This window comes from Lutjanus erythropterus, chromosome 11 (assembly GCF_056507025.1).
Source record: "Lutjanus erythropterus isolate fLutEry1 chromosome 11, fLutEry1.hap2, whole genome shotgun sequence".
NCBI classification, from domain to species: Eukaryota; Metazoa; Chordata; class Actinopteri; order Lutjaniformes; family Lutjanidae; genus Lutjanus; species Lutjanus erythropterus.
This window is the reverse complement of record NC_139327.1, coordinates 40,547,501-40,560,157: the sequence shown is the minus strand read 5'-3', so window position 1 is coordinate 40,560,157 and position 12,657 is coordinate 40,547,501. Positions and strand designations below refer to the sequence as shown.

Genomic DNA, 12,657 nt, shown 5'->3' with positions numbered 1-12,657 from the left:
GCAACACAACACAACACACAACACAACACACAACACACAACACAACACAACACACAACACAACACACAACACAACACACAACACACAGCAACACAACACACAACACACAACACACAACACACAACACAACACACAACACACAACACACACCACCTGTTGTGACAAACAGACTCAGTCAGGCCAGTCAGGTCTGGTCTCATCACCCTAACGACCTTAATAAAAGCTGTTATCTCTTGTTGCTGATGTTGGACCCTTGAGGACCAACCTGAGTCTGTGTGTGTCTCTGCTGCAGGACGGTGCCTTCAGAGGACAAGTCTTTTGCAGTGGGAGTTCAGTACATGCTGTTCAGAGTCCTCGGTGAGTCATGATCCTCCTCCATCAGCTGTCCTTCACTTCACCGCGTCCATCATAAAACTGTGTGTGTGTGTGTGTGTGTGTGTGTGTGTGTGTGTGTGTGTGTGTGTGTGTGTGTGTGTGTGTAGCGTTCATGCCCAGCCCCGTGTTGTACGGCAGCGTCATCGACACCACCTGCATCCTGTGGGGTAAAAAGTGCGGCAAGCAGATGTCATGTCTCTACTACAACCTGGACGGCTTCAGACACAGGTGAGTCGTCCGTCACTCTTCTCTCTACAGCAGGTGGAGTGAAGCTGAGTTCACCTGCGCTGCTCTGTCATCATCATCATCATCATCATCATCATCATCATCATCATCATCATCACTGGCTTGTATTTCTTCATATTTTGTTAAGTTGTGTGTTGAACGAGGGGCTGCAACCAACAATTATTTTCATAATCGATCAATCTGCTGATTATTTTGAAAAATGTTTGATATTCAGTTTACTGACAGAAAAAGTCAACAAACCAGAAAACATTCACATTTAAGAATCTGAAATAATTTTTAATAGAAATATGACTAAAACCATTAATGGATTATTAGTTAGTTGTAAAAGGACGTTTCAGTTCTGGACCTTCATCAGACAAAGTGTGGGACCAAAACTAAAGGTAAATTGTGTCGATCAATCATTTTCTCAACTAATCGATGAGTAATTCGGTCTATGAAATGATTAAAGTCCAACTTGACGTCCTCAAATCAATCTGTTTTGTCCACAACTCAAAGATATTCAGTTTACTGTCAGAGAGGAGAAAAGAAACCGAAAAATATTTATATCTGTAAATTTACAAGTCAGACATAATAATGTCGACATAATTATAGATTAATTTATTTTTCCAACTCAAAATGTCTTTAGATTAATGAGATATTCAGTCATTAATGAAAAACTTGTGATTCCAGCAGACTGACTGAACTGTTTGTATCTGCAAGAAAATTCAAACTGTGAGGAAACTGTTGAATGCAACCAGTTCGATCTGTTCGTACGAGTCCCTCCAGGAAGCTCACAGCACTTTACACAAAGTCTCTCAGTTCTACACAATCTTGTAATTTTGTTGAATCACTGCAACTTTTTTGCAGAAGTTTGACCAATCACCGCAGCTTCCTGCAGGTTCCACCAATCAAAGCAGCCCCCCGTCTCAATGAACTGAGTCAACAGTTATTTACTTTTTTTTTAATTTTTCCACAGGCACCAAAAAGAACACAAGGTTTATCATTATTGACATTTCTCAGCACTTTTATATTTTATCATTTTGTGCTGTTTTGACATTTACAGATAAAGCCCATGTTGTCAGAAATGATGTAATCCTGAGCCTTTTTGAGGTTATTGAACGTGCAATATCAATATTTGTAAAATCACCTGTTGAGTCTGTTTATTGTTTCCTGCAGTTAATATTGTTCTATTATTGTATATTTCTTCTCGTTATTGTATTGTTTTTATTTTCCCTCTTGTTTATATTGTTTCTTTAGTTGTTTATTGTTTTTATTGATGGTTCCATCTTTGTTATACACTTTGTTGCTGTAACACTAATTTCCACGTTGTAGGACTAATAAAGGTTTCACTTTACGTACCGTAGCTCGGCCTGGCTGAGCCTCTGCAATTACATTACAAAAAAAAAACATATAAAAACAAAACTTGCAAAGTGCATCATGAAATCTAAACTCACACAATCCTGGAGGGACTGAATCTGCTCCAGCAGCAGCTGTTTCATTTCATCTCAAGGATTTTGTGGTATGTCTGTAAAAATGTAGCTGTTGGCACGGAAACCTGCTGATTCAGAGTGTGTCGTCGTCATGGTGATAACACATTCAATAAACAGCTTGTTGTGGTTCTGACCCTGGAAAGTCCTGAATTGTCCCCAGATGTTCTTAGCCTGGACCAGCTCCATTAACCACCTCTGGGTGTGTGTGTGTGTGTGTGTGTGTGTGTGTGTGTGTGTGTGTGTGTGTGTGTGTGCAGGTTTCTGGGCGTGCAGGTGGTGTTTGTGTGCGGCGGGCTGCTCTGCTTCCTGCTGACGGTGGTGGTCCTGCGCAGGAGGGCCAGATGTCAGGAGCCGCAGCCGCAGAGTAAAGGAGGCTACGAGCTGGTGAACGGACAGAAAACGCCGGAGAACGTTTCGTCTAAAGAGAAAGAACTGAACGGAATGAAGACCTGAACCTGAGAGGACAAAGGGACAGAAAGTCACAGAGAGGCTGGACGAGGAGAAGGAAGAAGAGTTCAGAAAGTTTGGAAGCTGCTTGGCTCTCAAAGCTGCGAGTTACTCGCTGTGTGTCGAGTGTTTCTGCTTCCTGTCATGTTAAAGACACGTCAGCTGCATAATCAGGCTGAAATACTTTTTATACTTTTGATACTGTTTCTTTTTTCTTTTTTTTTTACTCAAAACACACTGTACTAACGTTTCCACTGGTGGAAGAAATCTGATTTTCTACTGAAGCAAAAGTCTAAAAATCACAGATTAATATTATTCTGTTCAAAATTTAAAAAGGGACAGTTCAGATTATTTGAAGTGTGGTTGTAAGAGGTTGTTCTCGTTGTCAGTGTGAGTTTGGAGAAGCAGCAGGAGAACCGGTGTGGACAGGCTCAGCAGCAACATGTATTTTAGAAGCCTAGAAATAATCAGTTTAAATTTACACTATACTCAGAATATCTTTCTGTCAGACAGACTTTTCTGACGGGAAGCCACCAACCAAATTCCACTGACAAAATCAGTCATTTTACCTCACAGGACCCAGAGTTGTTGGTCTGCTGCTGCCACCATCTGTTTGTGTTATTTTATAACTGTGAGTCTGAACTAATCCCCTAAAACACTAAAGTCACACAATAACGCAAACACACTAACAGATGGAGGCAGCAGCAGACCGACAACTCCTGAGTTCTGTGATTTAAAATAAAATAATGTTTTTGCTAATGGAGTTTGGTTGGTTTGCAGTGAGTGACATTTGGCTCATATAATGATGTTTTATAAAAATAAAGTGGTGACAATACTAAACTGATTTTTTTTTTTTAATGTGTCTAAAATCCGTGTTGCTGCTGACCGTGTCCACAGCAGGACATTTAACTTCCTACACTGTCTCTCGTCGACCGCCGTCCACTGAAGGTTACTACACTGACTGTGGAGAAGAAGCTCACACAAACACACCTCAAAAAACATATAGTGTTAGAATTCAAATACTTAAAGCACATTGGATTAAGATCATTACTGAGTTAATATGCTCAATTTTAATCACTTTAATGTTGCAGCTGGTGACGGTGGAGCTCATGTACACTGCTTTATATACTTTATATACTTTATATACTTTGTATACATCATAATCTTCATTATTATACAAAACCTGATCTGAAAGTGAAAAGTAATGGAAGCTGTAGTGGAGTGAAATGCACAATAATTCCCTCTGAAATGTGAGTAGAAGTAGAGTGACACAAAATACAAATAAACTACAAGTAAGTCAAATTGTGCTCAAGTACAGTACTTGAGTACATGTACTTAGTTACTTTCTACCACTGAACATTTCCAAAGGGATTTTTGGTGTGTTCGTACCAACATGTCTCACTAGTAATTCGTCAAATACGGCTGCGTGTAACTGACCGATTGTTTCACACGCGCAGGGCACGATGGCATCGTAGACTTTCAAAATAAAGGCACAAAAACTACTTTGTTAGGTTTAGGAGAAAATTGTGGTTTGTGATAAAATAAGTATTCTGTGTTTGTGTCATGATGAAAGCGATGGACTCAAAACTTTAAATAACTCTTGACTTTAGTTTCACGCTGTTTCCTGGGTGTGTTTGTTCGATCCATTCATGCATCGCCTCCAAATGTGGACCTTCTGCATGCTTCTCCTGTCACGTCCACAAGGGGGCGCCGCCGAGCAATAAACAAACACACGAGTCGGAATAAGCTGCTCATACGTTTTGTAGCGAGGATGGGCCGGAGCATCAGCGCGCCAAACACGCTGCCGTAATCGACAAGTCTGAAGTGAGAACGAATCGTTTGTACATAAACTGATCGATATATCGGAACATACGTGATACATATACACTGCTTTTATACAACACAGAGAGCCAGAACATCCACCTACAGTTTTTATAAGATAAATCTGGTGTTGATGATTAATAAGCTTTACCAAGTTTGTGAACACTGTGATTCCAAATACTCAGATTATTGTTAGCAATATGATTCTGGAGAGAGTAACGTTGGTCAGTCCGCTACTTTAATCTAGACAGAACGTCTGTCTGTCTGTTTATCTGTTTATCTGTCTGTTTATCTGTTTATCTGTCTGTTTATCTGTTTCTTCCACTAATCAGTCCCTCCTGGAAGTTGTGATGTAGAAAATGCAACAAATTCTGTTAATTCTGCACAACCTTCCAGTTTTGTCTGATGACTGTAACGTCGTGCTTTTGAACTCGACTTCTTCATAGAAAAGCAGATTTTGTTAGAATTCTTGTAATCCTGAGCCTTTTTGGTCACCGATGATGAAGGGATGAGGGGCGCAACAATAGTTAAAAGTAGCTGGTGAAAAAGTCAGAAGGGAAAATTGAGAGAACTGTGCAAACAATGCTTCTTTTTATTAATACATTAAGTTCAAATTAAATTAACGCAAAACAAAGGAACTTAAACTTAAAATACTAAATCAGACAACTAGCAGACTAACATTACCTGGACTTCAGTCTGCTGAGTGTCCTGCTGCAGAGACTCTGATCACAGAGGGAGGGACGTTACCTGAGGACAGGAGAGCACAGAGGTCAACACGACATTACTGCTCCTGCAACTTCATTGCAAGAAAACAAGCAAAAACATCACAAACATGCATCAGTATGTGTTTTTAGAGAAGCTGCTGTGAAATCAGGCTGCAACAATCCTTAAAAACAGTCTGAAATCCTGGAGGGACTGATTACTGGACTGCTGTGAAATTTTGATCAAACATTCATGCTCCCCTCAGGATGACTTGTCTTATCGTTGTTGATCCTCTGACTGTTCGTTTAGTGCAGGTTTCTGCAACTGTGACAGGTTTCGGGGGGGATAGAGGAAGAGGCGCTGACGTAGGCTATGATGCACATTTTAGCTGACAACATTTTTTTTTTTTATTAATTTGGTGTAAAAGCTGCACATTTTTACAGTTGGACAAAGTAAGAATAACTTCAGGCCTACAACAGTGACAAATGAAAATCAAAATTAATACTAATTCATACTAAATTAGTAATTATTAGTAATTATTATTTTATGTAATTATTAATTAAAATAACTAAAAGTTATTCATTTCCATTAATGTTTTTTTTTTTGTAAAAGCCACTGAGCCACTGAGAGGAGCCACAGGTTATTTTGTACATTTAATAAAACAAAGATTTTACTTTGAAAATTAGTCATGTGTATTTTTAACAAAATGTACAAACAAATCAAACAAAACTTTGCCCGTGTTTTTATTTTTGATACTTTATTTTTGTTGCTTTTAAAAATCACATACACAGAAAAAAACAAAAGAAATAAACAAACAAAAAACAATCTGGATTGCCTCGTGTCCACAGTTTCTTTCACTGCTCATCCTGTCATTTATCCTTCCTCTTGATTTTTCATCCTATGAATCTGTTGTTCTGTTTTCAACCAGTCATCTTGTGTTGGTGATTCTGGTTTGTATCATTTCTGCCTCAGAGGTTTTTTTACAAGCTGCTAACTGGATTTTCAACAAATATCCATCTTCTCTATATTTCCTGACATTGGTATGTAATAGCCAAGAATTCTTACAATAACCAAAAATACATTTTCCCAAAACCGTACTGAGGACAGACCCAGAGGACATGAGTTTTCTGCTGCACTTTGTCTCCAACATGTTGAGCCACAGACACGTATTTATATACGTATTATAATAAAGAATCGGATTAAAACAGTTTTCTCCCCAAGTACATGATGATGTCATGGACTCCAAATATGCAACCAGTCACCTTCAGAAATATTAGTTTTATATTTAATTCCCTCTTTTCACCTGCAGCTGTTTGGATATCACACAAACAAAAAGAAAACAACATGATTCTTTTATGACATTATATCATGGTAACACAACAAAGGCTCCTGTAACGTGAAACCTTTCAGGTTTTACAACAGAGAGCAACAAAATCCCCCGTCCTCAAAAATGAAACCGACTTTTCTCCATTTAAAATGTCTGTAAATAATAAAAGTGTTGGTGTTAAAGTCGATGTGTTATTGTGAGGAACTGATCGTGTCCATCTTGACTTGAGAGCAACGTTACATCTGTCTTTTTTTAAATGAAATGGATTTTTCTTTCAGTCTCTTCCTTCCTTCCTTCCTTCCGTTTCTTTCCTCCTCTTTCTCTCTTTTCATCATTCAATCAATCATTTTTATTTTTATTATTTTTTAAAATTCATTTCCTTCTTTTTGTCTGTTTTCACATGCTTTTTTTTTTTTTACTTTTCTTATTTCATTTCATGTATTTCTCTTCTTTTTTGCCTTTTTTATTTTGACGATGCATCTCCTCCTTGGGATTTGACCAATAGGCTTGCACCCTGACAGAGAAGGACCCGCCCACTGAGCTCATTAGTGTAACTCAGGACAGGTGAGGTTCAAACACACACAGACACACAGACACACACACACACACACAGACATGTCCAGGCAGCAGCTTCTTGTTGTTATTGGTGGAGGAATGATGCTGTTTATGTGGTGGTTGGATCTCAATCATCTGAACAGGTTCAAACAGGTGAGGTTCTGCTGCACTGCAGAGATCAGTCAGTCAGTCAGTCAGTCAGTCAGTCAGTCAGTCAGTCAGAACGGTTGGTTCAGTCTGAACACGTTTCACCTCCTCATGCAGAAACTGTTACAGTGACACAACACACTCTGTGAACAGAACGTCCTCGAACAACGTTACACAACCTGCCGTTAATATCAAACGTTCGAGGTCTCTGATAGGACAGATGCCGTGTGATGACACTTCAGGAGGACACTCGTCTTTCTGCAGGCAGCTGATTTCTTAAAGTCTTTGTCAGTAAGAAGTCAGTCTCCATGTCAGCTGAAGAAAGACGATTCTTAAAGTCCGAATCAGACAATTTGTCCACAAAGTTATTTGTCTCCTTACGTCTTTTTGTCTTGTTACATTTTTTATATAATTTTTCCTTTTTTCCCTTTTTCCTGTATGTTACATCATTTTTTCATCTTGCTACGTCTTGTTTGTCTTCTGTTTTTTTCCATTGTTTTTCATCAATTAATCAGATGATTATTTTCAAAATAATCAATCAGTTGTTTGGTCCATAAAATGTCAGAAAATGTTTTCTGAAACTCAAGATGACGTCCTCAAATGTCTTGTTTTGTCCACAACCCAAAGATATTCAGTTTCCTGTCAGAGAGGAGGAAAAAAACAGAACTTATTCACATTGAAGAAGCTGAAATCAGAGAATCTGGACTTTTTTAAAATCAAAAAATGTCTCAAAATAATAAATCGACTATCAAAACGAGAAATAAAATAAAAAGCATTAATTTCATAGTGGATTAGTAACAGATTAATTGTTGCAGCTCGAAGTGTTTTATGTTGGTTGTTTGGTTTATTAGTTTGTCCAGCTGTTCCTTCTTTTGTTGTGTTCAGTTTATTGATTGACAGAAAAATGTTGAAATTTCCACCCACTGAATGATAATGAATTGGCTGCATTGTCAGATATTGTTCTTTACTTTAAAATTGTAATCCTACTTATAAGCCACATTTTTACTAAACGTATCTGTAATCTGATTACATTGTTTTGGTATCTGTAACTGTAATGGAATACAGCTGGATGTGTGTTAAAGGTTATAATGATGACAGTCGCATGTTTCTGAGAACTGAACAAAAGAAACTGTGACTCACTTCCAGGTCGTCTTCATGACCGCGACCAGAAGTTTGAGCTGACAGACACGGATCATGATCGATATAAATAACTGTGATTGGACAAGAGGTCAGACAGACAGACAGACAGACAGACAGACAGGTAGACAGACAGGAAACACTGCCTCAGTCTGAAAGCCTGTTTCATCACAAAGACAAAGACATGATCAGTCTGCTGCCACAGCAACAAAAACAGGAGGAAGTGACTTTTGCTTTAGTTTTTATTTGTCTCAGTCTCAGTGACGTCGCTTTAAAAGACGTGTGAGAAAAAGGAGAATTAATGACAGAAATATAAAGGATGATGAGACTGACATCAGGCTACAGCTGCTGTAAAAAGGGATCTGAATCCAGTTAATAAATGACCTGATCTCACTGTTGTGTTTCCTCCTGGAGGTTTTGATGCCTCATCATTCCTGTTTTTGATCTCTTAAAAAGAGTAGAGTACTAGAAACTGCAGTTTAATCGCAAATTGTGAGTATTTAGATACTTGTAACAGACAAGTATTAATAAGAGACACAACACACAGTCCTGTAGATGTTGTGACATGTGGGTTCAAACCCTCGACCTCTGGATCGTCAGAGATGGAGACTCACAGACTGCAGCACTGAGGGACCTGAGGTTTCTTCACACCTTCAGACGAGTTGAGACGAGCACATCAGATGTGCCACACTGGAACATTTTTATCTCTTTAAACTAAAACTCTTACAAAAGTCAAAATGTTTGTGACATCATTCTGCTGCTTTCAGGTGTTTTCTCAAATATTTTGGTGACATTTCATCAAACATGAGTCAGAACGTCTCTGTTGATTTCAGCAGATGTGGTTTGGATCGTCAAATGTCTACAGATTTAGATTTGTTGTAATAAGTCCCGCCCACTTTGATCAATTATTACCAAAATTCATACATAAACTGAGTCATGACCTGAGATCGATTGTAAAATTGTAAATTGATTTTTGTACAAATTCATGAGATATCAACTTGTAACATTTGTGGTGCCTCCTAGAGGTGAAACACGTTGAACTTTAATTTGTCAGCTATAGTCCTGAACAAGTGTCTACATTTTCATGCCGATATCTGAATATGCTCAGATTTGAGAAAATTGGCTGTTTTGATAAAAATTGATTGGCTCCTAAAATCCAAACTGATCAATGAATCAAATTTCCTTTGATGACTTCAGATCAATAAAGTTTGTAGATGATGCTGATTGATTTCCTGGATGATCGGCTCAACAGTCTGAGAGGAGTTCACAAAAATATGATTTTAATAAAACAGAAAAAATCATGAAAGTTTTTAAAGCAGAAGATGAACTGAAGGATTAAAATGGTGACAGAGTTTTGAGTCGAGTCTGAGCTGTTTTCAAGATAATGTCTAAAATGTAAACCTGATTGTTGCAGCGCCACCTTGAGGTCAGTGAGTGTCGTGTTTGTTGCCTGAGCAGTGGCTGGAATTTGCAGCCAACCTGCAGATTTTGGTGAAATTTCTCCTTCGGAAAAATAATAAGAAGAAGGAAGGAACAATCAGAAGAAAAACAAGCAGAGTGCAGCGAGCGACCGCTGATAAGGAAGAAAAAAAGAAAGATGATATGATGAACAGTGTGTTCAGATAAACCAGAATAAAAACAGCCTGTACAAAAGATAACTGAGACAGACGAGCTGTACAAATAAAAACAGAATATATGATGTAAAAACAGTATAGAACAGTTTACAGGAAGGCAGTTGGCCTCCATTTCTGTTGCATTATCACCATCTTCTGTATTTGAAAAGTTTTACTTTGCAAATTATTCACAATATCCTCCACCCTGTAAAGCAGATCCAGGTGTCTGAGTCAGTTCAAACCCCTGCTGTCGTGTGTTTCTGTCCAAATCAAATGCCTCTGACATTCAGAAATCTCCTGGCAGCGTCCAGCACCATCTTGATCCTTTTAGATTTCCCCTGAATTCCAGTTAATCATATTGTCATAAATGGGAAAAATACTTTTTTGTTCCTCTCTGTTCTGATCATCCTCTGTTGACATTTTGGTTTCTTTACTCTGTTTTAGCAGCTTCAGCGTTTGTCAAACCCTCTCATACTCGGATTTTATTCACGTTCACTTCCTCCGTTCCCTGCGTGAGGTGGTTTCCCCCACTTTGTTTCTTTATCATCATCATCATCGCTGCATTCCTCCCAGTAACTGTCAACATTCCCACATCCTCCTCGAGCGTCAGGCCGCTCTGCACACTGCAGCAACACGTCCACAGTCCTGCAGCAGAAACACCTGAGAGGAGCTCTGCAGTCACAGTCCTTCACAGACTTACTGATCTCCTCTCCTGACACTAATCTTGTCATTCTTCTTGCTTCACACATAAAAATAATGTTCAGAAATGACTTTGCATCGTCTGAGAATAGCTCACTGCTCCTTCCTTCCTTAAAAGCAGGAAACTAAGATTTAATGGAACTACTTTCACCTGCTTAAATGTTAATATTTTCTGATTTATTTATGGATAAAACTAATTAATCAATTAGTGGAAAAATTATTGCCTGATCAACATTCTTCACAATTTTTCACCAACAACTGATCAATTGGTCATGAATTTAATGGACAGATTGATCAGCAATAAATTATTTGCAAACATAAACACATACATAATTCTTTATAAATGAGAATTTAATACATTTAGTTTGAGTTAACAGGAAATCTGGTTTTCAAGAAATATGAAATCAGTACATTTTTCAGTCTGATGGGAGCAACTGAGTGTTTTTGTTTCATTTGACTGTGCTGTGATTTGGTCTGTGGGTTTGGTTCCTGCATCACTTCTCTGGTTCCCTGCTCGGTTCCCTCTGCACACCTGCTTATTATCAGCAATCAGCACACCTGTCTGACTACAGACGCCCTGCACCAACAGCCAGTCTGTGCTGGGTTGTTGTGTGCCACGTCTGTCTGCTGCTCTGCCTTTTTTATCTATTGATTTTTTTCGGACATCAAAATGCGGCCTTCTTATCAGGCGTCACGCTGCGTCTGCCTCCTCCCTGTCAGACTGTGAGGAGTTTTCAGGGACGGCTGTGGTTCAGGAGCTGGAGCAGGTCGTCCTCTGATCACATGATCAGGTGCTTGGTGCTGTGACTGAGTGAGTGAACATGTGAATGTGACCAGTGGTTGTAAAATCATTTTGAGGAGTAGATGGACTAAAAAGCACCATGCAAGTCCAAAGAGGTCCTGCTCGAATCTGTCCCCGTCCTGCTGATCACTGATCACTGATGAGGTGATCGTCTCAATAAACATGTTGACATCTCAGGGTCTGTTCTCAGCTGACTGATAAACATTGTGTCCTCAAATCTGCTGTTAATTCCCTCCAGCACTTCTCTGATCTACAAGTTGCACTCAACAATCATAAACTAGTTCTTAATGCAGACAAAACTGAATCCATGTTGTTCAGCAGATCCCAAAATATTCACCATGACAACCTCATCTTCTCTTCCAATGATGGTGCAAATATTTAAATCATCCCTCCAGGATTGTTGCAGCATTAAATGTCTGATTTCATACCAGCTTTTCTAAAAAAAAATGCAATCCATGTTGTGATGTTTATAGCCATTTTTATAAAAATTAAATTGCAGGAGCAAATGAAAGTTGCAAAGTTTTGAAAGTTTTTTTTGTATAATTCATTAAATAACCCAAAAGGCTCATGATGACAGGAAATTGAACAAAATCTGCTTTATTTGCAGGTGAAAAAGTTCACCTGGGACGTATTCCACAAAATCTTTTTCATTCAGTTAAAGCAACAAGCACAAAATTATAAAATAAAAGTGGGCGGAGCTTTGATAAATGTCAATAATGACAACAAACCTCGAGTTCTTTTCAGTACCTGAGAAAAAATCTACAATATAAATACAAAAAATAGTGAATAATAAAACAAAACATTGAGTCGGTTCATTGAGACGTACATGTGTGATGTTTGCATGAGGGCCTGCTGTGATTGGTAGAATGTGTAGGGAGCAAAGCTGATTGGTTCAATTTGTTTGAAAGTTGCAGAGTTTGGACAAAATGAGTAGATCAGTTCTTTCTTTTGAAAGTTTCCATGGTAACTCTAATATTCTGTTTGTGTTGAAAAATCAGTGAATTTGTCAAAAAGTTTGGTGCTGAGTGGTGACTTTAAAAAAAAACACGGGCAGGGAAAGACTTTCAGGGAGCTCTATTGTTCAGAGTGTACTGTTACTAAAACACACACACACACACACACACACACACACACACACACACACACACACACACACACACACACGTCTTCATGAATCAGAGCCCACATCACACGTTGACTTTACATGAGGCATCAAAGCAACATAGAAACAGATGTTTGTTTGTATGTATGTGAGGCTGTGGTTCCACCCAGAACAATTTGCTTCTGAAGAACCCTTTTCAGAAGAAAGGGTTTGTC

The 12,657-nt window shown here is 38.6% G+C and overlaps 1 protein-coding gene across 3 annotated transcripts in view; it reads left to right on the top strand.

Moving 5' to 3' along the window:
* slco2b1 (solute carrier organic anion transporter family, member 2B1) overlaps positions 1-2,896 on the top strand; it is a 35,803-nt gene extending 32,907 nt beyond the window's left edge. For all 3 annotated transcript variants that reach the window (XM_084730136.1, XM_084730134.1, XM_084730135.1), the window contains exons 13-15: positions 293-357; positions 483-603; positions 2,348-2,896. In XM_084730136.1, the coding sequence (XP_084586262.1) occupies positions 293-357; positions 483-603; positions 2,348-2,543 (382 nt within the window). In that variant the 3' untranslated portion in view covers positions 2,544-2,896. The remainder of the gene's footprint in view (positions 1-292; positions 358-482; positions 604-2,347) is intronic.
* Positions 2,897-12,657: the final 9,761 nt, after the last annotated feature.